A 26,931-nucleotide genomic window follows, 5' to 3' on the forward strand; every position below is an offset into this window, starting at 1 on the left:
CAGTCCTCCAGTACCCCAAACAGCCAAACTCCAGTCCTCCAGTACCCCCAACAGCCAAACTCCAGTCCTCCAGTACCCCCAACAGCCAAACTCCAGGCCTCCAGTACCCCCAACAGCCCAGCTCCAGTCCTCCAGTACCCCCAACAGCCCAGCTCCAGTCCTCCAGTACCCCCAACAGCCCAGCTCCAGTCCCCCAACAGCCCAACTCCGGTCCTCCAGTACCCCCAACAGCCAAACTACAGTCCTCCAGTACCCCCAAAAGCCCAACTCCGGTCCTCCAGTACCCCCAACAGCCCAACTCCGGTCCTCCAGTACCCCCAACAGCCCAACTCCGGTCCTCCAGTACCCCCAACAGCCCAGCTCCAGTCTTCCAGTACCCCCAACAGCCCAGCTCCAGTCCTCCAGTACCCCCAACAGCCCAGCTCCAGTCCTCCAACAGCCCAACTCCAGTCCTCCAGTACCCCCAACAGCCCAGCTCCAGTCCTCCATTACCCCCAACAGCCCAGCTCCAGTCCTCCAACAGCCCAACTCCAGTCCTCCAGTACCCCCAACAGCCCAGCTCCAGTCCTCCAGTACCCCCAACAGCCCAGCTCCAGTCCTCCATTACCCCCAACAGCCCAGCTCCAGGCCTCCAATCCCCCCAACAGCCCAGCTCCAGGCCTCCAGTACCCCCAACAGCCCAGCTCCAGTCCTCCATTACCCCCAACAGCCCAACTTCAGTCCTCCAGTCCCCCCAACAGCCCAACTCCAGTCCTCCAGTACCCCCAACAGCCCAACTCCAGTCCTCCAGTCCCCCCAACAGCCCAGCTCCAGTCCTCCAGTACCCCCAACAGCCAAACTCCAGTCCTCCAGTACCCCCAACAGCCAAACTCCAGTCCTCCAGTACCCCCAACAGCCAAACTCCAGGCCTCCAGTACCCCCAACAGCCCAGCTCCAGTCCTCCAGTACCCCCAACAGCCCAGCTCCAGTCCTCCAGTACCCCCAACAGCCCAGCTCCAGTCCTCCAACAGCCCAACTCCAGTCCTCCAGTACCCCCAACAGCCCAGCTCCAGTCCTCCAGTACCCCCAACAGCCCAGCTCCAGTCCCCCAACAGCCCAACTCCGGTCCTCCAGTACCCCCAACAGCCCAACTCCAGTCCTCCAGTACCCCCAACAGCCCAGCTCCAGTCCTCCAGTACCCCCAACAGCCCAGCTCCAGTCCCCCAACAGCCCAACTCCGGTCCTCCAGTACCCCCAACAGCCCAACTCCAGTCCTCCAGTACCCCAAAAAGCCCAACTCCGGTCCTCCAGTACCCGCAACAGCCCAGCTCCAGTCCTCCAGTACCCCCAACAGCCCAACTCCAGTCCTCCAGTACCCCCTACAGCCCAACTCCAGTCCTCCAGTACCCCCAACAGCCAAACTCCAGTCCTCCAGTACCCCCAACAGCCAAACTCCAGGCCTCCAGTAACCCCAACAGCCCAGCTCCAGTCCTCCAGTACCCCCAACAGCCCAGCTCCAGTCCTCCAGTACCCCCAACAGCCCAGCTCCAGTCCTCCAACAGCCCAACTCCAGTCCTCCAGTACCCCCAACAGCCCAGCTCCAGTCCTCCAGTACCCCCAACAGCCCAGCTCCAGTCCCCCAACAGCCCAACTCCGGTCCTCCAGTACCCCCAACAGCCCAACTCCAGTCCTCCAGTACCCCAAAAAGCCCAACTCCGGTCCTCCAGTACCCGCAACAGCCCAGCTCCAGTCCTCCAGTACCCCCAACAGCCCAGCTCCAGTCCTCCAGTACCCCTAACAGCCCAACTCCAGTCCTCCAGTCCCCCAACAGCCCAACTCCAGTCCTCCAGTACCCCCAACAGCCCAACTCCAGTCCTCCAGTACCCCCTACAGCCCAACTCCAGTCCTCCAGTACCCCCAACAGCCCAACTTCAGTCCTCCAGTACCCCCAACAGCCCAACCACAGTCCTCCAGTACCCCCAACAGCCCAACTCCGGTCCTCCAGTACCCCCAACAGCCCAACTCCGGTCCTCCAGTACCCCCAACAGCCCAGCTCCAGTCCTCCAGTCCCCCCAACAGCCCAGCTCCAGTCCTCCAGTTCCCCCAACAGCCCAGCTCCAGTCCTCCAACAGCCCAACTCCAGTCCTCCAGTACCCCCAACAGCCCAGCTCCAGTCCTCCAGTACCCCCAACAGCCCAGCTCCAGTCCTCTAACAGCCCAACCCCAGTCCTCCAGTACCCCCAACAGCCCAACCACAGTCCTCCAGTACCCCCAACAGCCCAACTCCGGTCCTCCAGTACCCCCAACAGCCCAACTCCGGTCCTCCAGTACCCCCAACAGCCCAGCTCCAGTCCTCCAGTCCCCCCAACAGCCCAGCTCCAGTCCTCCAGTTCCCCCAACAGCCCAGCTCCAGTCCTCCAACAGCCCAACTCCAGTCCTCCAGTACCCCCAACAGCCCAACCACAGTCCTCCAGTACCCCCAACAGCCCAACTCCGGTCCTCCAGTACCCCCAACAGCCCAACTCCGGTCCTCCAGTACCCCCAACAGCCCAGCTCCAGTCCTCCAGTCCCCCCAACAGCCCAGCTCCAGTCCTCCAGTTCCCCCAACAGCCCAGCTCCAGTCCTCCAACAGCCCAACTCCAGTCCTCCAGTACCCCCAACAGCCCAGCTCCAGTCCTCCAGTACCCCCAACAGCCCAGCTCCAGTCCTCCAACAGCCCAACCCCAGTCCTCCAGTACCCCCAACAGCCCAGCTCCAGTCCTCCAGTACCCCCAACAGCCCAGCTCCAGTCCTCCAGTACCCCTAACAGCCCAACTCCAGTCCTCCAGTCCCCCAACAGCCCAACTCCAGTCCTCCAGTACCCCCAACAGCCCAACTCCAGTCCTCCAGTACCCCCTACAGCCCAACTCCAGTCCTCCAGTACCCCCAACAGCCCAACTCCAGTCCTCCAGTACCCCCAACAGCCCAACCACAGTCCTCCAGTACCCCCAACAGCCCAGCTCCAGTCCTCCAGTACCCCCAACAGCCCAGCTCCAGTCCCCCAACAGCCCAACTCCGGTCCTCCAGTACCCCCAACAGCCCAACTCCAGTCCTCCAGTACCCCAAAAAGCCCAACTCCGGTCCTCCAGTACCCGCAACAGCCCAGCTCCAGTCCTCCAGTACCCCAAACAGCCAAACTCCAGTCCTCCAGTACCCCCAACAGCCAAACTCCAGTCCTCCAGTACCCCCAACAGCCAAACTCCAGGCCTCCAGTACCCCCAACAGCCCAGCTCCAGTCCTCCAGTACCCCCAACAGCCCAGCTCCAGTCCTCCAGTACCCCCAACAGCCCAGCTCCAGTCCCCCAACAGCCCAACTCCGGTCCTACAGTACCCCCAACAGCCAAACTACAGTCCTCCAGTACCCCCAAAAGCCCAACTCCGGTCCTCCAGTACCCCCAACAGCCCAACTCCGGTCCTCCAGTACCCCCAACAGCCCAACTCCGGTCCTCCAGTACCCCCAACAGCCCAGCTCCAGTCTTCCAGTACCCCCAACAGCCCAGCTCCAGTCCTCCAGTACCCCCAACAGCCCAGCTCCAGTCCTCCAACAGCCCAACTCCAGTCCTCCAGTACCCCCAACAGCCCAGCTCCAGTCCTCCATTACCCCCAACAGCCCAGCTCCAGTCCTCCAACAGCCCAACTCCAGTCCTCCAGTACCCCCAACAGCCCAGCTCCAGTCCTCCAGTCCCCCCAACAGCCCAGCTCCAGTCCTCCAGTTCCCCCAACAGCCCAGCTCCAGTCCTCCAACAGCCCAACTCCAGTCCTCCAGTACCCCCAACAGCCCAGCTCCAGTCCTCCAGTACCCCCAACAGCCCAGCTCCAGTCCTCCAACAGCCCAACCCCAGTCCTCCAGTACCCCCAACAGCCCAGCTCCAGTCCTCCAGTACCCCCAACAGCCCAGCTCCAGTCCTCCAGTACCCCTAACAGCCCAACTCCAGTCCTCCAGTCCCCCAACAGCCCAACTCCAGTCCTCCAGTACCCCCAACAGCCCAACTCCAGTCCTCCAGTACCCCCTACAGCCCAACTCCAGTCCTCCAGTACCCCCAACAGCCCAACTCCAGTCCTCCAGTACCCCCAACAGCCCAACCACAGTCCTCCAGTACCCCCAACAGCCCAGCTCCAGTCCTCCAGTACCCCCAACAGCCCAGCTCCAGTCCCCCAACAGCCCAACTCCGGTCCTCCAGTACCCCCAACAGCCCAACTCCAGTCCTCCAGTACCCCAAAAAGCCCAACTCCGGTCCTCCAGTACCCGCAACAGCCCAGCTCCAGTCCTCCAGTACCCCAAACAGCCAAACTCCAGTCCTCCAGTACCCCCAACAGCCAAACTCCAGTCCTCCAGTACCCCCAACAGCCAAACTCCAGGCCTCCAGTACCCCCAACAGCCCAGCTCCAGTCCTCCAGTACCCCCAACAGCCCAGCTCCAGTCCTCCAGTACCCCCAACAGCCCAGCTCCAGTCCCCCAACAGCCCAACTCCGGTCCTACAGTACCCCCAACAGCCAAACTACAGTCCTCCAGTACCCCCAAAAGCCCAACTCCGGTCCTCCAGTACCCCCAACAGCCCAACTCCGGTCCTCCAGTACCCCCAACAGCCCAACTCCGGTCCTCCAGTACCCCCAACAGCCCAGCTCCAGTCTTCCAGTACCCCCAACAGCCCAGCTCCAGTCCTCCAGTACCCCCAACAGCCCAGCTCCAGTCCTCCAACAGCCCAACTCCAGTCCTCCAGTACCCCCAACAGCCCAGCTCCAGTCCTCCATTACCCCCAACAGCCCAGCTCCAGTCCTCCAACAGCCCAACTCCAGTCCTCCAGTACCCCCAACAGCCCAGCTCCAGTCCTCCAGTACCCCCAACAGCCCAGCTCCAGTCCTCCATTACCCCCAACAGCCCAGCTCCAGGCCTCCAATCCCCCCAACAGCCCAGCTCCAGGCCTCCAGTACCCCCAACAGCCCAGCTCCAGTCCTCCATTACCCCCAACAGCCCAACTTCAGTCCTCCAGTCCCCCCAACAGCCCAACTCCAGTCCTCCAGTACCCCCAACAGCCCAACTCCAGTCCTCCAGTCCCCCCAACAGCCCAGCTCCAGTCCTCCAGTACCCCCAACAGCCAAACTCCAGTCCTCCAGTACCCCCAACAGCCAAACTCCAGTCCTCCAGTACCCCCAACAGCCAAACTCCAGGCCTCCAGTACCCCCAACAGCCCAGCTCCAGTCCTCCAGTACCCCCAACAGCCCAGCTCCAGTCCTCCAGTACCCCCAACAGCCCAGCTCCAGTCCTCCAACAGCCCAACTCCAGTCCTCCAGTACCCCCAACAGCCCAGCTCCAGTCCTCCAGTACCCCCAACAGCCCAGCTCCAGTCCCCCAACAGCCCAACTCCGGTCCTCCAGTACCCCCAACAGCCCAACTCCAGTCCTCCAGTACCCCCAACAGCCCAGCTCCAGTCCTCCAGTACCCCCAACAGCCCAGCTCCAGTCCCCCAACAGCCCAACTCCGGTCCTCCAGTACCCCCAACAGCCCAACTCCAGTCCTCCAGTACCCCAAAAAGCCCAACTCCGGTCCTCCAGTACCCGCAACAGCCCAGCTCCAGTCCTCCAGTACCCCCAACAGCCCAACTCCAGTCCTCCAGTACCCCCTACAGCCCAACTCCAGTCCTCCAGTACCCCCAACAGCCAAACTCCAGTCCTCCAGTACCCCCAACAGCCAAACTCCAGGCCTCCAGTAACCCCAACAGCCCAGCTCCAGTCCTCCAGTACCCCCAACAGCCCAGCTCCAGTCCTCCAGTACCCCCAACAGCCCAGCTCCAGTCCTCCAACAGCCCAACTCCAGTCCTCCAGTACCCCCAACAGCCCAGCTCCAGTCCTCCAGTACCCCCAACAGCCCAGCTCCAGTCCCCCAACAGCCCAACTCCGGTCCTCCAGTACCCCCAACAGCCCAACTCCAGTCCTCCAGTACCCCAAAAAGCCCAACTCCGGTCCTCCAGTACCCGCAACAGCCCAGCTCCAGTCCTCCAGTACCCCCAACAGCCCAGCTCCAGTCCTCCAGTACCCCTAACAGCCCAACTCCAGTCCTCCAGTCCCCCAACAGCCCAACTCCAGTCCTCCAGTACCCCCAACAGCCCAACTCCAGTCCTCCAGTACCCCCTACAGCCCAACTCCAGTCCTCCAGTACCCCCAACAGCCCAACTCCAGTCCTCCAGTACCCCCAACAGCCCAACCACAGTCCTCCAGTACCCCCAACAGCCCAACTCCGGTCCTCCAGTACCCCCAACAGCCCAACTCCGGTCCTCCAGTACCCCCAACAGCCCAGCTCCAGTCCTCCAGTCCCCCCAACAGCCCAGCTCCAGTCCTCCAGTTCCCCCAACAGCCCAGCTCCAGTCCTCCAACAGCCCAACTCCAGTCCTCCAGTACCCCCAACAGCCCAGCTCCAGTCCTCCAGTACCCCCAACAGCCCAGCTCCAGTCCTCTAACAGCCCAACCCCAGTCCTCCAGTACCCCCAACAGCCCAACCACAGTCCTCCAGTACCCCCAACAGCCCAACTCCGGTCCTCCAGTACCCCCAACAGCCCAACTCCGGTCCTCCAGTACCCCCAACAGCCCAGCTCCAGTCCTCCAGTCCCCCCAACAGCCCAGCTCCAGTCCTCCAGTTCCCCCAACAGCCCAGCTCCAGTCCTCCAACAGCCCAACTCCAGTCCTCCAGTACCCCCAACAGCCCAACCACAGTCCTCCAGTACCCCCAACAGCCCAACTCCGGTCCTCCAGTACCCCCAACAGCCCAACTCCGGTCCTCCAGTACCCCCAACAGCCCAGCTCCAGTCCTCCAGTCCCCCCAACAGCCCAGCTCCAGTCCTCCAGTTCCCCCAACAGCCCAACTCCGGTCCTCCAGTACCCCCAACAGCCCAGCTCCAGTCCTCCAGTCCCCCCAACAGCCCAGCTCCAGTCCTCCAGTTCCCCCAACAGCCCAGCTCCAGTCCTCCAACAGCCCAACTCCAGTCCTCCAGTACCCCCAACAGCCCAGCTCCAGTCCTCCAGTACCCCCAACAGCCCAGCTCCAGTCCTCTAACAGCCCAACCCCAGTCCTCCAGTACCCCCAACAGCCCAACCACAGTCCTCCAGTACCCCCAACAGCCCAACTCCGGTCCTCCAGTACCCCCAACAGCCCAACTCCGGTCCTCCAGTACCCCCAACAGCCCAGCTCCAGTCCTCCAGTCCCCCCAACAGCCCAGCTCCAGTCCTCCAGTTCCCCCAACAGCCCAGCTCCAGTCCTCCAACAGCCCAACTCCAGTCCTCCAGTACCCCCAACAGCCCAACCACAGTCCTCCAGTACCCCCAACAGCCCAACTCCGGTCCTCCAGTACCCCCAACAGCCCAACTCCGGTCCTCCAGTACCCCCAACAGCCCAGCTCCAGTCCTCCAGTCCCCCCAACAGCCCAGCTCCAGTCCTCCAGTTCCCCCAACAGCCCAGCTCCAGTCCTCCAACAGCCCAACTCCAGTCCTCCAGTACCCCCAACAGCCCAGCTCCAGTCCTCCAGTACCCCCAACAGCCCAGCTCCAGTCCTCCAACAGCCCAACCCCAGTCCTCCAGTACCCCCAACAGCCCAGCTCCAGTCCTCCAGTACCCCCAACAGCCCAGCTCCAGTCCTCCAGTACCCCCAACAGCCCAGCTCCAGTCCTCCAGTACCCCCAACAGCCCAGCTCCAGTCCTCCAACAGCCCAACCCCAGTCCTCCAGTACCCCCAACAGCCCAGCTCCAGTCCTCCAGTACCCCCAACAGCCCAGCTCCAGTCCTCCAGTACCCCAACAGCCCAGCTCCAGTCCTCCAGTACCCCCAACAGCCCAGCTCCAGTCCTCCAGTACCCCCAACAGCCCAGCTCCAGTCCTCCAACAGCCCAACCCCAGTCCTTCAGTACCCCCAACAGCCCAGCTCCAGTCCTCCAGTACCCCCAACAGCCCAGCTCCAGTCCTCCAGTACCCCCAACAGCCCAGCTCCAGTCCTCCAGTTCCCCCAACAGCCCAGCTCCAGTCCTCCAACAGCCCAACTCCAGTCCTCCAGTACCCCCAACAGCCCAGCTCCAGTCCTCCAGTACCCCCAACAGCCCAGCTCCAGTCCTCCAACAGCCCAACCCCAGTCCTTCAGTACCCCCAACAGCCCAGCTCCAGTCCTCCAGTACCCCCAACAGCCCAGCTCCAGTCCTCCAGTACCCCCAACAGCCCAGCTCCAGTCCTCCAGTACCCCCAACAGCCCAACTCCGGTCCTCCAGTACCCCCAACAGCCCAACCACAGTCCTCCAGTACCCCCAACAGCCCAACTCTGGTCCTCCAGTACCCCCAACAGCCCAACTCCGGTCCTCCAGTACCCCCAACAGCCCAACTCCGGTCCTCCAGTACCCCCAACAGCCCAGCTCCAGTCCTCCAGTACCCCCAACAGCCCAGCTCCAGTCCTCCAGTACCCGCAACAGCCCAGCTCCAGTCCTCCAACAGCCCAGCTCCAGTCCTCCAGTACCCCCAACAGCCCAACTCCAGTCCTCCAGTACCCCCAACAGCCCAACTCCGGTCCTCCAGTACCCCCAACAGCCCAACTCCGGTCCTCCAGTACCCCCAAAAGCCCAGCTCCAGTCCTCCAGTACCCCCAACAGCCCAACTCCAGTCCTCCAGTACCCCCAACAGCCCAACTCCGGTCCTCCAGTACCCCCAACAGCCCAACTCCGGTCCTCCAGTACCCCCAACAGCCCAACTCCGGTCCTCCAGTACCCCCAACAGCCCAACCACAGTCCTCCAGTACCCCCAACAGCCCAACTCTGGTCCTCCAGTACCCCCAACAGCCCAACTCTGGTCCTCCAGTACCCCCAACAGCCCAACTCCGGTCCTCCAGTACCCCCAACAGCCCAGCTCCAGTCCTCCAGTACCCCCAACAGCCCAGCTCCAGTCCTCCAGTACCCGCAACAGCCCAGCTCCAGTCCTCCAACAGCCCAACTCCAGTCTTCCAGTACCCCCAACAGTCCAGCTCCAGTCCTCCAGTACCCCCAACAGCCCAGCTCCAGTCCTCCAACAGCCCAGCTCCAGTCCTCCAGTACCCGCAACAGCCCAGCTCCAGTCCTCCAACAGCCCAGCTCCAGTCCTCCAGTACCCCCAACAGCCCAACTCCGGTCCTCCAGTACCCCCAACAGCCCAGCTCCAGTCCTCCAGTCCCCCCAACAGCCCAGCTCCAGTCCTCCAGTTCCCCCAACAGCCCAGCTCCAGTCCTCCAACAGCCCAACTCCAGTCCTCCAGTACCCCCAACAGCCCAGCTCCAGTCCTCCAGTACCCCCAACAGCCCAGCTCCAGTCCTCCAACAGCCCAACCCCAGTCCTTCAGTACCCCCAACAGCCCAGCTCCAGTCCTCCAGTACCCCCAACAGCCCAGCTCCAGTCCTCCAGTACCCCCAACAGCCCAGCTCCAGTCCTCCAGTTCCCCCAACAGCCCAGCTCCAGTCCTCCAACAGCCCAACTCCAGTCCTCCAGTACCCCCAACAGCCCAGCTCCAGTCCTCCAGTACCCCCAACAGCCCAGCTCCAGTCCTCCAACAGCCCAACCCCAGTCCTTCAGTACCCCCAACAGCCCAGCTCCAGTCCTCCAGTACCCCCAACAGCCCAGCTCCAGTCCTCCAGTACCCCCAACAGCCCAGCTCCAGTCCTCCAGTACCCCCAACAGCCCAACTCCGGTCCTCCAGTACCCCCAACAGCCCAACCACAGTCCTCCAGTACCCCCAACAGCCCAACTCTGGTCCTCCAGTACCCCCAACAGCCCAACTCCGGTCCTCCAGTACCCCCAACAGCCCAACTCCGGTCCTCCAGTACCCCCAACAGCCCAGCTCCAGTCCTCCAGTACCCCCAACAGCCCAGCTCCAGTCCTCCAGTACCCGCAACAGCCCAGCTCCAGTCCTCCAACAGCCCAGCTCCAGTCCTCCAGTACCCCCAACAGCCCAACTCCAGTCCTCCAGTACCCCCAACAGCCCAACTCCGGTCCTCCAGTACCCCCAACAGCCCAACTCCGGTCCTCCAGTACCCCCAAAAGCCCAGCTCCAGTCCTCCAGTACCCCCAACAGCCCAACTCCAGTCCTCCAGTACCCCCAACAGCCCAACTCCGGTCCTCCAGTACCCCCAACAGCCCAACTCCGGTCCTCCAGTACCCCCAACAGCCCAACTCCGGTCCTCCAGTACCCCCAACAGCCCAACCACAGTCCTCCAGTACCCCCAACAGCCCAACTCTGGTCCTCCAGTACCCCCAACAGCCCAACTCTGGTCCTCCAGTACCCCCAACAGCCCAACTCCGGTCCTCCAGTACCCCCAACAGCCCAGCTCCAGTCCTCCAGTACCCCCAACAGCCCAGCTCCAGTCCTCCAGTACCCGCAACAGCCCAGCTCCAGTCCTCCAACAGCCCAACTCCAGTCTTCCAGTACCCCCAACAGTCCAGCTCCAGTCCTCCAGTACCCCCAACAGCCCAGCTCCAGTCCTCCAACAGCCCAGCTCCAGTCCTCCAGTACCCGCAACAGCCCAGCTCCAGTCCTCCAACAGCCCAACTCCAGTCCTCCAGTACCCCCAACAGTCCAGCTCCAGTCCTCCAGTACCCCCAACAGCCCAGCTCCAGTCCTCCAACAGCCCAACTCCAGTCCTCCAGTACCCCCAACAGCCCAGCTCCAGTCCTCCAGTACCCCCAACAGCCCAGCTCCAGTCCTCCAGTACCCCCAACAGCCCAGCTCCAGTCCTCCAGTACCCCCAACAGCCCAACTCCGGTCCTCCAGTACCCCCAACAGCCCAACTCCGGTCCTCTAGTACCCCCAACAGCCCAACTCCGGTCCTCCAGTACCCCCAACAGCCCAGCTCCAGTCCTCCAGTACCCCCAACAGCCCAGCTCCAGTCCTCCAACAGCCCAACTCCAGTCCTCCAGTACCCCCAACAGCCCAGCTCCAGGCCTCCAGTCCCCCCAACAGCCCAGCTCCAGTCCTCCAGTACCCCCAACAGCCCAGCTCCAGTCCTCCAGTACCCCCAACAGCCCAGCTCCATTCCTCCAGTACCCCCAACAGCCCAACTCCAGTCCTCCAGTCCCCCCAACAGCCCAACTCCAGTCCTCCATTACCCCCAACAGCCCAACTCCAGTCCTCCAGTCCCCCCAACAGCCTAGCTCCAGTCCTCCAGTACCCCCAACAGCCCAGCTCCAGTCCTCCAGTACCCCCAACAGCCCAGCTCCAGTCCTCCAACAGCCCAACTCCAGTCCTCCAGTACCCCCAACAGCCCAGCTCCAGTCCTCCAACAGTCCAGCTCCAGTCCTCCAGTACCCCCAACAGCCCAGCTCCAGTCCTCCAACAGCCCAACTCCAGTCCTCCAGTACCCCCAACAGCCCAGCTCCAGGCCTCCAGTACCCCCAACAGCCCAGCTCCAGTCCTCCAGTACCCCCAACAGCCCAGCTCCAGTCCTCCAGTACCCCCAACAGCCCAGCTCCATTCCTCCAGTACCCCCAACAGCCCAACTCCAGTCCTCCAGTCCCCCCAACAGCCCAACTCCAGTCTTCCATTACCCCCAACAGCCCAACTCCAGTCCTCCAGTCCCCCCAACAGCCTAGCTCCAGTCCTCCAGTACCCCCAACAGCCCAGCTCCAGTCCTCCAGTACCCCCAACAGCCCAGCTCCAGTCCTCCAACAGCCCAACTCCAGTCCTCCAGTACCCCCAACAGCCCAGCTCCAGTCCTCCAGTACCCCCAACAGTCCAGCTCCAGTCCTCCAGTACCCCCAACAGCCCAGCTCCAGTCCTCCAACAGCCCAACTCCAGTCCTCCAGTACCCCCAACAGCCCAGCTCCAGTCCTCCAGTACCCCCAACAGCCCAGCTCCAGTCCTCCAGTACCCCCAACAGCCCAGCTCCAGTCCTCCAGTACCCCCAACAGCCCAACTCCGGTCCTCTAGTACCCCCAACAGCCCAACTCCGGTCCTCCAGTACCCCCAACAGCCCAACTCCAGTCCTCCAGTACCCCCAACAGCCCAACTCCGGTCCTCCAGTACCCCCAACAGCCCAGCTCCAGTCCTCCAGTACCCCCAACAGCCCAGCTCCAGTCCTCCAACAGCCCAACTCCAGTCCTCCAGTACCCCCAACAGCCCAGCTCCAGGCCTCCAGTCCCCCCAACAGCCCAGCTCCAGTCCTCCAGTACCCCCAACAGCCCAGCTCCAGTCCTCCAGTCCCCCCAACAGCCTAGCTCCAGTCCTCCAGTACCCCCAACAGCCCAGCTCCAGTCCTCCAGTACCCCCAACAGCCCAACTCCGGTCCTCCAGTACCCCCAACAGCCCAACTCCGGTCCTTCAGTACATCCAGTATACTCAAATTAGACTATTATGTTGCTATATCTCTGTCCGTTGTTTCTCTCTAGGGATTGGAACTGGAGAGAATCTTCATAACATGCTCCCACAAAATGACCTGCCCTATCCAGAGTAGCCTACGCTCCATTCTGACAGCTGGAAATGCTAGCTAATCCTTTCACCCTCTTCCATGGATGTTAGCTAGTTAGCTAGCTAGCTAGCTACAAATGCATTTTTAGTTAACTAGCTAACATGAAGTTGAAGTTAGCAAGCTGGTGATATTTAATTAACTTAGCTAGCAACACTATGTAAAATAACCTAAAGGTGAATATTACGTTAGCAGCTCATTTCAGTTAGCGAAGTTTCTGTAGCAAGCCACCTAGCTAATAATACATTGATCATTTTCAAAATATATTTACTTACTTGATAGGTTTTCCCACTGCCTCTGTTTCTGGGTCCTTAGATGAACTAAATAATGGGCAATCTTCCCGAAGATTCACAAAGATGAACTAAATAATGGGCAGTCTTCCCGAAGATTCACAAAGATTAACTAAATAATGGGCAGTCTTCCCAAAGATTCATAAAGATGAACTAAATAATGGGCAGTCTTCCCGAAGATTCATAAAGATGAACTAAATAATGGGCAGTCTTCCCGAAGATTCATAAAGATGAACTAAATAATGGGCAGTCTTCCCGAAGATTCATAAAGATGAACTAAATAATGGGCAGTCTTCCCGAAGATTCATAAAGATTAACTAAATAATGGGCAGTCTTCCCGAAGATTCATAAAGATGAACTAAATAATGGGCAATCTTCCCGAAGATTCATAAAGATGAACTAAATAATGGCAATCTTCCCGAAGATTCATAAAGATGAACTAAATAATGGGCAATCTTCCCGAAGATTCACAAAGATGAACTAAATAATGGGCAGTCTTCCCGAAGATTCACAAAGATGAACTAAATAATGGGCAGTCTTCCCGAAGATTCACAAAGATGAACTAAATAATGGGCAATCTTCCCGAAGATTCACAAAGATGAACTAAATAATGGGCAATCTTCCCGAAGATTCACAAAGATGAACTAAATAATGGGCAGTCTTCCCGAAGATTCACAAAGATGAACTAAATAATGGGCAATCTTCCCGAAGATTCATAAAGATTAACTAAATAATGGGCAATCTTCCCGAAGATTCATAAAGATGAACTAAATAATGGGCAGTCTTCCCGAAGATTCACAAAGATGAACTAAATAATGGGCAGTCTTCCCGAAGATTCACAAAGATGAACTAAATAATGGGCAATCTTCCCGAAGATTCACAAAGATGAACTAAATAATGGGCAGTCTTCCCGAAGATTCACAAAGATGAACTAAATAATGGGCAGTCTTCCCGGAGATTCACAAAGATGAACTAAATAATGGGCAGTCTTCCCGAAGATTCACAAAGATGAACTAAATAATGGCAATCTTCCCGAAGATTCACAAAGATGAACTAAATAATGGGCAGTCTTCCCGAAGATTCATAAAGATGAACTAAATAATGGCAATCTTCCCGAAGATTCAGGTGGCAGCACAACACATCCAGCCATGTGGATGATGGGAAGACTTCCAACAGACTGACTTTGGTCTTCCAAAATGGCACCTGGTGATTTGTGACGCAACTGCAAGACCTCTATAGGTGTACACTAGGTATAGTACTGTAGTATTAACCTGTAGTAGGTGGTATATGGGGTATAGTTACTTGTAGTAGGTGGTATAGAGGTCATAGTTACCTGTAGTAGGGGGTATAGGGGGCATAGTTACCTGTAGTAGGTGGTATAGGGGGTATAGGGGACATAGTTACCTGTAGTAGGGGGTATAGGGGGTATAGTTACTTGTAGTAGGTGGTATAGAGGTCATAGTTACCTGTAGTAGGGGGTATAGGGGGTATAGTTACTTGTAGTAGGTGGTATAGAGGTCATAGTTACCTGTAGTAGGGGGTATAGGGGGTATAAGGGGCATAGTTACCTGTAGTAGGTGGTATAGGGGATATAGGGGGCATAGTTACCTGTAGTAGGGGGTATAGGTGGTATAGGGGGCATAGTTACCTGTAGTAGGTGGTATAGGGGGCATAGTTACCGGTAGTAGGTGGTATAGGTGGTATAGGGGGCATAGTTAACTGTAGTAGGTGGTATGGGGGCATAGTTAACTGTAGTAGGTGGTATAGGGGGCATAGTTACCGGTAGTAGGTGGTATAGGTGGTATAGGGGGCATAGTTACCTGTAGTAGGTGGTATAGGGGGTATATGGAGCATAGTTACCTGTAGTATGGGGTATAGGGGGTATAGGGGGCATAGTTACCTGTAGTAGGTGGTATAGGGGGCATAGTTACCTGTAGTAGGTGGTATAGGGGGTATAGGAGGCATAGTTACCTGTAGTAGGGGTATAGAGGGCATAGTTACCTGTAGTAGGTGGTATAGGGGGTATAGAGGGCATAGTTACCTGTAGTAGGTGGTATAGGGGGCATAGTTACCTGTAGTAGGTGATATAGGGGGCATAGTTACCTGTAGTAGGTGGTATAGGGGGTATAGAGGGCATAGTTACCTGTAGTAGGTTGTATAGGGGGTATAGGGGGCATAGTTACCTGTAGTAAGTGGTACAGGGGGTATTTCCGGGCCTCTGTGAACAGCTGTTGTTTGATGTTCGTGAGCGGCGCCTCTCTGAGACACTCCAGACTAACCAGCATGCCATTGGGCAGACAGCAGTCCACCAGGATCCTAGGGGGCATGAGGTGAAGGCCCCATAGTTCCCCTGAAGATGGCCGCGGGGCCATCTAGACACACACTCGGCTCTACCACAACCTGAGGGAGGAGAACACACGTTACACATACACGCTCAATACACACACACACGCGCGCACGCGCACACACACACACACACACACACACACACACACACTCCGCTCCAGCAGAGGTCTCCCCAGGTCCAGAACAGAGGCTAGGAAACACATAATATTAAATAGAGCCATGACTATGGAACTCTCTGCCACCCCAGGAAACTCAGGCTAGCTATAAAACAGATTAAAGAACACCTTACTGCACAAAGGGGACTTTGAAGAGACAGCCATTTTATATATATTGTATTGTAATTTACACTGGGTTATGTATTAGACCTAGATATTGATATGTAGTCTGTGTGACGTTTAAAATGTAAAGTGCATTTGGAAAGTTTTCAGGCCCCTTCCCTTTTTCCACATTTTGTTATGTTACAGCCTCATTCTGAAATGGATTAAATTAAAACGTTTCCTCATCAATCTACACACAATAACCGATAATGACAAAGCGAAAACAGGTTTTTAGAAATATTTGCCAATTTATAAAATATAAAAAACAGAAATATTTTATTTACTTCAGTATTCAGACCCTTTTCTATGATACTCGACATTGAGCTCAGGTGCATCCTGTTATCATTGATCATTCTTGAGATGTTTCTACAACTTGATTGGAGTCCACCTGTGGTAAATTCAATTGATTGGACATGATTTGGAAAGGCACACACCTGTCTATATAAGGTCCCACAGTTGACAGTGCATGTCAGAGCAAAAACCAAGCCACGAGGTCGAAGGAATTGTCCGTAGAGCTCCGAGACAGGATTGTGTCGAGGCACAGATCTGGGAAAGGGTACCAAAAAATGTCTGTAGCATTGAAGGTCCCCAAGAACACAGTGGCCTCCGTAATTCTTAAATGAAAGTTTGGAACCACCAAAACTCTTCCTAGAGCTGGCCGCCCGGCCAAACTGAGCAATCGGGGAGAAGGACCTTGGTCAGGGAGGTGACCAAGAACCCAATGGTCACTCTGACAGAGCTCTAAAGTTCCTCTGTGGAGATGGGAGAACCTTCCAGAAGGACAACCGTCTCTGCAGCACTCCACCAATCAGGCCTTTATGATAGAGTAAAAGGCACATGACAGCCTGCTTGGAGTTTGCCAAAAGGCACCTAAAAGACTCTCAGATGATGAGAAACAAGATTCTCTGGTCTGATGAAACCAAGATTGAACTCTTTGGCCTGAATGCCAAGGGTCACGTCTGGAGGAAACCTGGCACCATCCCTACGGTGAGGCATGGTGGTGGCAGTATCATGCTGTGGGGAAGTTTTTCAGCGGCATGGACTGGGAGACTAGTCAGGATTGAGGGAAAGATGAATGGCACAAAGTACAGAGAGATCCTTGATGAAAACCTGCTCCAGAGTGCTCAGGACCTCAGACTGGGGCGATGGTTCACCTTCCAACAGGACAACGACCCTAAGCACACAGCCAAGACAACGCAGGAGTGGGACAAGTCTCTGAATGTCCTTGAGTGGCCCGCCCAGAACCCGGACTTGAACCCAATGAATATCTCTGGAGAGACCTGAAAATATCTGTGCAGCGACGCTCCCCATCTAACCTGACAGAGCTTGAAAGGATCTGCAGAGAAGAATGGGAGAAACTCCCCAAACACAGGTGTGCCAAGCTTGTAGCGTCATACCCAAGAAGACTTGAGGCTGTAATCGCTGTCAAAGGTGCTTCAAGAAAGTACTGAGTAAAGAGTCTGAATACTTATGTAAATGTGATATTTGCGTTTATTTTTATCAATAACATTTTTTTTTTGCTTTGTCATTTTGGGGGTATTGTGATGTCATTATGGGGTATTGTGATGTCATTATGGGGTATTGTGATGTCATTATGGGGTATTGTGATGTCATTATGGGGTATTGTGTGTAGATTGATGAGGGGGAAAAAAACTATTGAATAAATTTTAGAATAAGGCTGTAACGTAACAAAATGTGTAAAAAGTCCAGGGGTCTGAATACTTTCTGAAGGCGCCATATGTTCTGTACTATGTGGACCCCAGGAAGAGTAGCTGATGACCTGGCTCATGGGGATCCTTATAAATACCAATACCTTGGGACACACACACACACACACACACACACACACACACACACACACACACACACACACACACACACACACACTAGTATTTCCATGGTAATAAAGCGGATCCAGTTGAACTGAGGGGTCTGAGAGAGTCTATAAAGTCTGGATGTTGAGGAGAGAAAGAGAAGAAAATGGCAGAGGAGAACAAGAAAGAAGAGAAAGACAGGAAGAAAACATTAAAACGTTTAGGAGAAAGAGAGAGCAGAACAGATTGAAGTGGAGAGAGAGAGAGGGAGAGAGAGCGAGAGCAGAACATATTGAAGTAGAAAGAGAGAGCGAGAGAGAGAGAGAGAGAGAGAGAGAGGGTGGGAGAGAGAGATCGAGAGAGGGAGAGAGAGAGAGAATAACATATTGAAGTAGAGAGAGAGAGAGAGAGAGAGATAGAGAGATGGTGGGAGAGATCAAGAGAGGGGAGATCGAGAGAGGGAGAGAGAGATCGAGAGAGGGAGAGAAGGCGATAGACTGCAGACATTTTTAGAAAGTGATTTGTAATGGTCTCTTAAATCCCCGAATATGATGTCACTCTTTCATACAGGATCATCAGCCTGTTTTCTCTCTCTGTGTGTGTGTGTGTGTGTGTGTGTGTGTGTGTGTGTGTGTGTGTGTGTGTGTGTGTGTGTGTGTGTGTGTGTGTGTGTGTGTGTGTGTGTGTGTGTGCGCGCGCGCGCGCGCGTGCGTGAAGTTGATATCATGTTGTCTCCAGTCATAACGGAGCATGTATAATGATTTATAACGGTAATGATAGCGGTAGTAACCGAAGCTACCGCCCTCTCCTCTCCGGGAACAGAGACCTGTCAGTCGGCATAATCTCCCGCTCTTCCCGGCTTCTCCCCCCGGCAAGTCACGAAGCGGCTGAGCGGCAAACGCAATACTACGCAACAAACACACACACACACCGCAAAGCCGCGGCAAGGGCAGACGCGCTCAGAGCTCAGCGGCAGCGAACAAAGAACCGAGCCGCCGCGCGAGAGAAAGTAGGACACGGGCCGCCTGGCGCATGCAGCTGCACAAATAAGACCCCGTCCGTCCCCCGCTCTCTGACACACACACACACACACACACACACACACACACACACACACACACACACACACACACACACACACACACACACACACACACACACACACACACTGACCACCGAGAATCAAAGTGACAGCATCATTGAGACAGCACTCAGAGCTTCTTGTTGGATCAGAGAGCTGTAGCTTAATGTGATGGGAGCCGGGAGACAATAACCCATAACATATAACAAAAGAATCAAACAGTCAGTCAGTCACGACCTCTGCTAAACTACCAACTAACAGCTAGTCTAATAAATATACTCATATTATTATTCTGTATTTGATTTGATTTGACACTCAAAGCGGGAGACAGACAGCCGAGTAGGGTATAGGCTTAGCTAGAGCATAGGTCTACTGAAGGCTATTTACTTCAATATTAGGCTGTACACACAATACAGCTCTGGACTTCCGGGGACAGACGGATGATAGTTTTCTTACGGGCCATATTAGATGTTTTTGTTAATGAGTTTATCAGGAGAATGTTATTTTCTCCACCTCTCTCTCTCTCTCTCTCTTCTCTGGTTACAAACAATCCTGTAGTGAAACCCCTCTTTTTCTCTCCACGACTTTCTCCTGATCCTTTCTTCTCCTCTCTGATTATTGGCAGCGATGATACCCCAGAGATGAGATGTCATCATTATTATGATGAGACATCAGCTTCCTGACACACACACACACACACACACACAGCGCCAATATGACACGCGCGATCACAGTAGCCAGGCTGTCCATAGTGAGTCATGATATAAGCTTCAATAAGTGACTCTGCTCCCCCCTCCATCCCTCCTCCTCTCCCTCCTTCCCCGAAGTTTGTCACTCACCCCTGTCTCTCCCGCCAGGCTGTAAGGCGGGTGGGTCTGTCTCGCGGGGCCGGTAGCGATGCGTGTCTGCGCCCGAGCCTCCGTTCCAGCCCTGGTCATAGCATCATGTCTACCAGCAGACTCGCGTACAGGACAGGACGCCCTTCCTCTCTCGCTGCCCTGCTTCACTGCCGTTAAAACGGTAAATCTGCGCGTGCCGACGCCTGTCTTGTCTTCTCCTTTCACCGTAAACTAAACCGGGGCTTCAAACCATCCAGTTCCTCTACCGGGCCTGTGCGGAGTGGAGAACAATGTGTTCGACAGGGAGGGGGGAGAGGGGGAGGGGAGGAGAGGAAGAGGGGACGACATGTAATCACATAATTCATTTTTAAAGGGGAGTCGACCTGGCAGTCAGCTGTTCCTAACTCAGAGGACATATGGAGAGGCATCGCCTTTAAGAGCAGAGCGGCACTGGTGACCGTTTATTAGTCGGGGGAAAATAATAATAATAATACACGCTATATACTGAGTGAACAAAACATTAAGAACACCCCCCTAATTGTTTATTATTTCACCTTTATTTAACCAGGTAGGCCAGTTGAGAACACCTTTATTTAACCAGGTAGGCCAGTTGAGAACAAGTTCTCATTTATAACTGCGACCTGGCCAAGATAAAGCAAAGCAGTGTGACACAAACAACAACACAGAGTTACACATAAACAAACATACAGTCAATAATACAATAGGAAAGTCTATATACAGTGTGTACATATGAGGTAAGATTAGGGAGGTAAGGCAATAAATAGGCCATAGTGGTGAAGTAATTACAATATAGCAATTAACACTGGAGTGCGGATGAGGATGTGCAAGTAGAGATACTGGGGTGCAAAAGAGCAGAAAAACAAAAACAAATATGGGAATGAGGAAGGTGGATGTTTACATATGGGCTGTGTACAGATGGGCTGTTTACAGATGGGCTGTTTACAGATGGGCTGTTTACAGATGGGCTGTTTACAGATGGGCTGTTTACAGATGGGCTGTGTACAGATGGGCTGTTTACAGATGGGCTGTTTACAGATGGGCTGTTTACAGATGGGCTGTTTACAGATCGGCTGTTTACAGATGGGCTGTTTACAGATGGGCTGTTTACAGATGGGCTGTGTACAGATGGGCTGTGTACAGATGGGCTGTTTACAGATGGGCTGTTTACAGATGGGCTGTGTACAGATGGGCTGTTTACAGATGGCCTGTGTACAGATGGGTTGTTTACAGATGGGCTGTGTACAGATGGGCTGTTTACAGATGGGCTGTTTACAGATGGGCTGTTTACAGATGGGCTATGTACAGGTGCAGTCATCTGTGAGCTGCTCTGACAGCTGATGCTTAAATATAGTGAGGGAGATATGAGTCTCCAGCTTCAGTGATTTTTCCAAATTTGTTCCAGTCAGCAGCGAACTGGAAGGAAAGGCGGCCAAAGGAGGTGTTGGGGATGACCAGTGAAATATACCTGCTGGATCGTGTGCTGCTATGGTGACCAGTGAGCTGAGATAAGGCGGAGCTTTACCTAGCATAGACTTATAGATGACCTGGAGCCAGTGGGTTTGGCGACGAATATGAAGCGAGGGCCAGCCAACGAGAGCATACAGGTCGCAGTGGTGGGTGGTATATGGTGCTTTGGTGACAAAACAAATGGCACTGTGATAGACTGCATCCAATTTGCTGAGTAGAGTATTGGAGGCTATTTTGTAAATTACATCGCCGAAATCAAGGATTGGTAGGATGGTCAGTTTTACGAGGGAATGTTTGGCAGCATGAGTGAAGGAGGCTTTGTTGCGAAATAGGAGGCCGATTCTAGATTTCATTTTGGATTGGAGATGCTTAATATCAAATCAAATCCAAGTTTTTTTTCACATGAGCCGAATACAAACAGTGAAATGCTTACTTACAGGCTCCAACCAACAGTGCAAAAAAATGTATTAGTTGAACAATAGTTAAGTAAAGAAATAAAACAATAGTAAAAAGACAGGATATATACAGTAGAGAGGATATATACAGTAGTGAGGATATATACAGTAGAGAGGCTATATACAGTAGAGAGGATATATACAGTAGAGAGGCTATATACAGTAGAGAGGATATATACAGTAGAGAGGCTATATACAGTAGAGAGGCTATATACAGTAGAGAGGCTATATACAGTAGAGAGGCTATATACAGTAGAGGCTATATACAGTAGAGAGGCTATATACAGTAGAGAGGCTATATACAGTAGAGAGGCTATATACAGGATATATACAGTAGAGAGGCTATATACAGTAGAGAGGCTATATACAGTAGAGAGGCTATATACAGTAGAGAGGCTATATACAGTAGAGAGACTATAAAAGTAGAGAGGCTATATACAGTAGAGAGGCTATATACAGTAGAGAGGCTATAAAAGTAGAGAGGCTATATACAGTAGAGAGCCTATATACAGTAGTGAGGCTATATACAGTAGAGAGGCTATATACAGTAGAGAGGCTATATACAGTAGAGAGGCTATATACAGTAGAGAGACTATATACAGTAGAGAGGCTATATACAGTAGAGAGGCTATATACGGTAGAGAGAATATAAAAGTAGAGAGGCTATATACAGTAGAGAGAATATAAAAGTAGAGAGGCTATATACAGTAGAGAGGCTATATACAGTAGAGAGACTATATACAGTAGAGTGGCTATATACAGTAGAGAGGCTATATACGGTAGAGAGGCTATATACAGTAGAGAGGCTATAAAAGTAGAGAGGCTATATACAGTAGAGAGGCTATATACAGTAGAGAGGCTATAAAAGTAGAGAGGCTATATACAGTAGAGAGGCTATATACAGTAGAGAGGCTATATACTGTAGAGGGGCTATATACAGTAGAGAGGCTATATACAGTAGAGAGGCTATATACAGTAGAGAGGCTATATACAGTAGAGAGACTATATACAGTAGAGAGGCTATATACAGTAGAGAGGCTATATACGGTAGAGAGGCTATATACAGTAGAGAGGCTATATACAGTAGAGAGGCCATATACAGTAGAGAGGCTATAAAAGTAGCGAGGCTATATACAGTAGAGAGGCTATATACAGTAGAGAGGCTATATACAGTAGAGATGCCATATACAGTAGAGAGGCTATATACAGTAGTGAGGCTATATACAGTAGAGAGGCTATATACAGTAGAGAGGCTATATACAGTAGCGAGGATATATACAGTAGAGAGAATTTATACAGTAGAGAGGCTATATACAGTAGAGAGGCTATAAAAGTAGCGAGGCTATATACAGTAGCGAGGCTATAAAAGTTGCGAGGCTATATACAGTAGAGAGGCTATATACAGTAGAGAGGCTATAAAAGTAGAGAGGCTATAACAGTAGAGAGGTTATATACAGTAGAGAGGCTATATACAGTAGAGAGTCTATATACAGTAGAGAGGCTACATACAGTAGAGAGGCTATATACAGTAGAGAGGCTGTATACAGTAGAGAGGCTATATACAGTAGAGAGGCTATATACAGTAGAGAGTCTGTATACAGTAGAGAGGTTATATACAGTAGAGAGGCTATATACAGTAGAGAGTCTATATACAGTAGAGAGGCTATATACAGTAGAGAGGTTATATACAGTGGAGAGGCTATAACAGTAGAGAGTCTATATACAGTAGAGAGTCTATATACAGTAGAGATGCTATAACAGTAGAGAGGCTATATACAGTAGAGAGTCTATATACAGTAGAGAGGCTATAACAGTAGAGAGGCTATATACAGTAGAGAGGCTATATACAGTAGAGAGTCTATATACAGTAGAGAGGCTATATACAGTAGAGAGGCTATATACAGTAGAGAGGCTACATACAGACACCGGTTAGTCGGGCTGATTGAGGTAGTATGTTTAAAAAAATATATATATTTCACCTTTATTTAACCAGGTATTTATATATATAACCCTAACCCTTTATTTAACCAGGTATTTATATATATAACCCTTTATTTAACCAGGTATTTATATATATAACCCTAACCCTTTATTTAACCAGGTATTTATATATATAACCCTTTATTTAACCAGGTATTTATATATATAACCCTTTATTTAACCAGGTATTTATATATATAACCCTTTATTTAACCAGGTATTTATATATATAACCCTAACCCTTTATTTAACCAGGTATTTATATTTATAACCCTTTATTTAACCAGGTATTTATATATATAACCCTTTATTTAACCTGGTATTTATATATATAACCCTTTATTTAACCAGGTATTTATATATATAACTCTAACCCTTTATTTAACCAGGTATTTATATATATAACTCTAACCCTTTATTTAACCAGGTATTTATATATACAGCCCTTTATTTAACCAGGTATTTATATATATAACCCTTTATTTAACCAGGTATTTATATATATAACCCTTTATTTAACCAGGTATTTATATATATAACCCTTTATTTAACCAGGTATTTATATATATAACCCTTTATTTAACCAGGTATTTATATATATAACCCTTTATTTAACCAGGTATTTATATATATAGCCCTTTGTTTAACCAGGTATTTATATATATAGCCCTAACCCTTTTTTTAACCAGGTATTTATATATATAACCCTAACCCTTTATTTAACCAGGTATTTATATATATAACCCTTTATTTAACCAGGTATTTATATATATAACCCTTTATTTAACCAGGTATTTATATATATAGCCCTAACCCTTTATTTAACCAGGTATTTATATAATATATATATAACCCTAACCCTTTATTTAACCAGGTAGCCCAGTTGAGAACAAGTTCTCATTTACAACTGCGACCTGGCCAAGATAAAGCAAAGCAGTGTGACATAAACAACAACAGAGTTACACATAAACAAACGTACAGTCAATAACACAATAGAGAAAGTGTCACGCCCTTACCTTAGTTATCTTTGTTTTCTTTATAATTTTGGTTCGGTCATGGTGTGACGAGGGTGGGTATGTGTGTTTTTTGTCTTGTCTAGGATTTTTGTACATCTATGGGGTTTTGGTATGTCTAGGTAAATGTAGGTCTATGGTGGCCTGAATTGGTTCCCAATCAGAGGCAGCTGTTTATTGATGTCTCTGTTTGGGGATCCTATTTAGGTTGCCATTTTGGTTTTGTGGGTTATTGTCTATGTGTAGTTGCCTGTCAGCACTCGGTTTATATAGCGCCACGTTCGTTTTGTTATTTTGTTAGTTTGTTTAGTGTTCTTTCTTTATTAAAATATGTATTCATATCACGCTGCGTCTTGGTCTCATCAATACGACGATCGTGACAGAATAACCCACCATAAAAGGACCAAGCAGAGTGAAAAGGAGGAGCAGCGTTTGATGAAGCAGACAGCATGGACATGGGACGAAATAGTGGACGGTAAAGGATCCTGGACGTGGGAGGAGATACTGGCAGGAGAGGATCGCCTACCATGGAGGCAGGTGGAGATACTGTCAGGAGAGGATCGCCTACCATAGAGGCAGGTGGAGATACTGTCAGGAGAGGATCACCTACCATGGAGGCAGGTGGAGATACTGGCAGGAGAGGATCGCCTACCATGGAGGCAGGTGGAGATACTGGCAGGAGAGGATCGCCTACCATGGAGGCAGGTGGAGATACTGTCAGGAGAGGATCGCCTACCATGGAGGCAGGTGGAGATACTGTCAGGAGAGGATCGCCTACCATGGAGGCAGGTGGAGATACTGGCAGGAGTGGATCGCCTACCATGGAGGCAGGTGGAGATACTGGCAGGAGTGGATCGCCTACCATGGAGGCAGGTGGAGATACTGGCAGGAGAGGATCGCCTACCATGGAGGCAGGTGGAGATACTGGCAGGAGAGGATCGCCTACCATGGAGGCAGGTGGAGATACTGTCAGGAGAGGATCGCCTACCATGGAGGCAGGTGGAGATACTGTCAGGAGAGGATCGCCTACCATGGAGGCAGGTGGAGATACTGTCAGGAGAGGATCGCCTACCAAGGAGGCAGGTGGAGATACTGGCAGGAGTGGATCGCCTACCATGGAGGCAGGTGGAGATACTGGCATGAGAGGTTCGCCTACCATGGAGGCAGGTGGAGATACTGGCAGGAGAGGATCGCCTACCATGGAGGCAGGTGGAGATACTGGCAGGAGAGGATCGCCTACCATGGAGGCAGGTGGAGATACTGGCAGGAGAGGATCGCCTACCATGGAGGCAGGTGGAGATACTGTCAGGAGAGGATCGCCTACCATGGAGACAGGTGGAGATACTGGCAGGAGAGGATTGCCTACCATGGAGGCAGGTGGAAATACTGTCAGGAGAGGATCGCCTACCATGGAGGCAGGTGGAGATACTGTCAGGAGAGGATCGCCTACCATGGAGGCAGGTGGAGATACTGTCAGGAGAGGATCACCTACCATGGAGGCAGGTGGAGATACTGGCAGGAGAGGATCGCCTACCATGGAGGCAGGTGGAAATACTGTCAGGAGAGGATCGCCTACCATGGAGGCAGGTGGAGATACTGGCAGGAGAGGATTGCCTACCAAGGAGGCAGGTGGAAATACTGTCAGGAGAGGATCGCCTACCATGGAGGCAGGTGGAGATACTGTCAGGAGAGGATCGCCTACCATGAAGGCAGGTGGAGATACTGGCAGGAGAGGATCGCCTACCATGGAGGCAGGTGGAAATACTGTCAAGAGAGGATCGCCTACCATGGAGGCAGGTGGAGATACTTTTAGGAGAGGATCGCCTACCATGGAGGCAGGTGGAGATACTGGCAGGAGAGAATCGCCTACCATGGAGGCAGGTGGAGATACTGTCTGGAGAGGATCGCCTACCATGGAGGCAGGTGGAGATACTGTCTGGAGAGGATCGCCTACCATGGAGGCAGGTGGAGATACTGTCAGGAGAGGATCGCCTACCATGGAGGCAGGTGGAGATACTGTCAGGAGAGGATCGCCTACCATGGACGCAGGTGGAGATACTGTCAGGAGAGGATCGCCTACCATGGAGGCAGGTGGAGATACTGTCAGGAGAGGATCGCCTACCATGGAGGCAGGTGGAGATACTGTCAGGAGAGGATCGCCTACCATGGAGGCAGGTGGAGATACTGTCAGGAGAGGATCGCCTACCAAGGAGGCAGGTGGAGATACTGGCAGGAGTGGATCGCCTACCATGGAGGCAGGTGGAGATACTGGCATGAGAGGTTCGCCTACCATGGAGGCAGGTGGAGATACTGGCAGGAGAGGATCGCCTACCATGGAGGCAGGTGGAGATACTGGCAGGAGAGGATCGCCTACCATGGAGGCAGGTGGAGATACTGGCAGGAGAGGTTTGCCTACCATGGAGGCAGGTGGAGATACTGGCAGGAGAGGATCGCCTACCATGGAGGCAGGTGGAGATACTGGCAGGAGAGGATCGCCTACCATGGAGGCAGGTGGAGATACTGGCAGGAGAGGATCGCCTACCATGGAGGCAGGTGGAGATACTGGCAGGAGAGGATCGCCTACCATGGAGACAGGTGGAGATACTGGCAGGAGAGGATTGCCTACCATGGAGGCAGGTGGAAATACTGTCAGGAGAGGATCGCCTACCATGGAGGCAGGTGGAGATACTGTCAGGAGAGGATCGCCTACCATGGAGGCAGGTGGAGATACTGTCAGGAGAGGATCGCCTACCATGGAGGCAGGTGGAGATACTGGCAGGAGAGGATCGCCTACCATGGAGGCAGGTGGAAATACTGTCAGGAGAGGATCGCCTAC

At 53.0% G+C, this 26,931-nt stretch overlaps 1 protein-coding gene across 2 annotated transcripts in view; it reads right to left on the reverse strand.

The window, feature by feature from the left end:
- Window positions 1–26,931, reverse strand: part of LOC118942980 (phosphatidylinositol 4,5-bisphosphate 3-kinase catalytic subunit alpha isoform) — a 150,089-nt gene that overhangs the window by 113,387 nt on the left and 9,771 nt on the right. Inside the window, exons 2-3 of one of the 2 annotated variants that reach the window (XM_036958414.2) lie at window positions 19,160–19,430; window positions 14,946–15,162 (exon numbers count right to left, since the gene is read on the reverse strand). In XM_036958414.2, coding sequence (XP_036814309.1) covers window positions 14,946–15,134 — 189 coding nt within the window. In that variant the 5' untranslated portion in view covers window positions 15,135–15,162; window positions 19,160–19,430. Of the gene's footprint in view, window positions 1–14,945; window positions 15,163–19,159; window positions 19,465–26,931 lie in introns of those variants that run through there. The other variant, XM_090214958.1, reaches the window with a different exon arrangement.

Source organism: Oncorhynchus mykiss, chromosome 21 (assembly GCF_057628025.1).
Source record: "Oncorhynchus mykiss isolate SJ-2025 chromosome 21, ASM5762802v1, whole genome shotgun sequence".
NCBI classification, from domain to species: domain Eukaryota; kingdom Metazoa; phylum Chordata; class Actinopteri; order Salmoniformes; family Salmonidae; genus Oncorhynchus; species Oncorhynchus mykiss.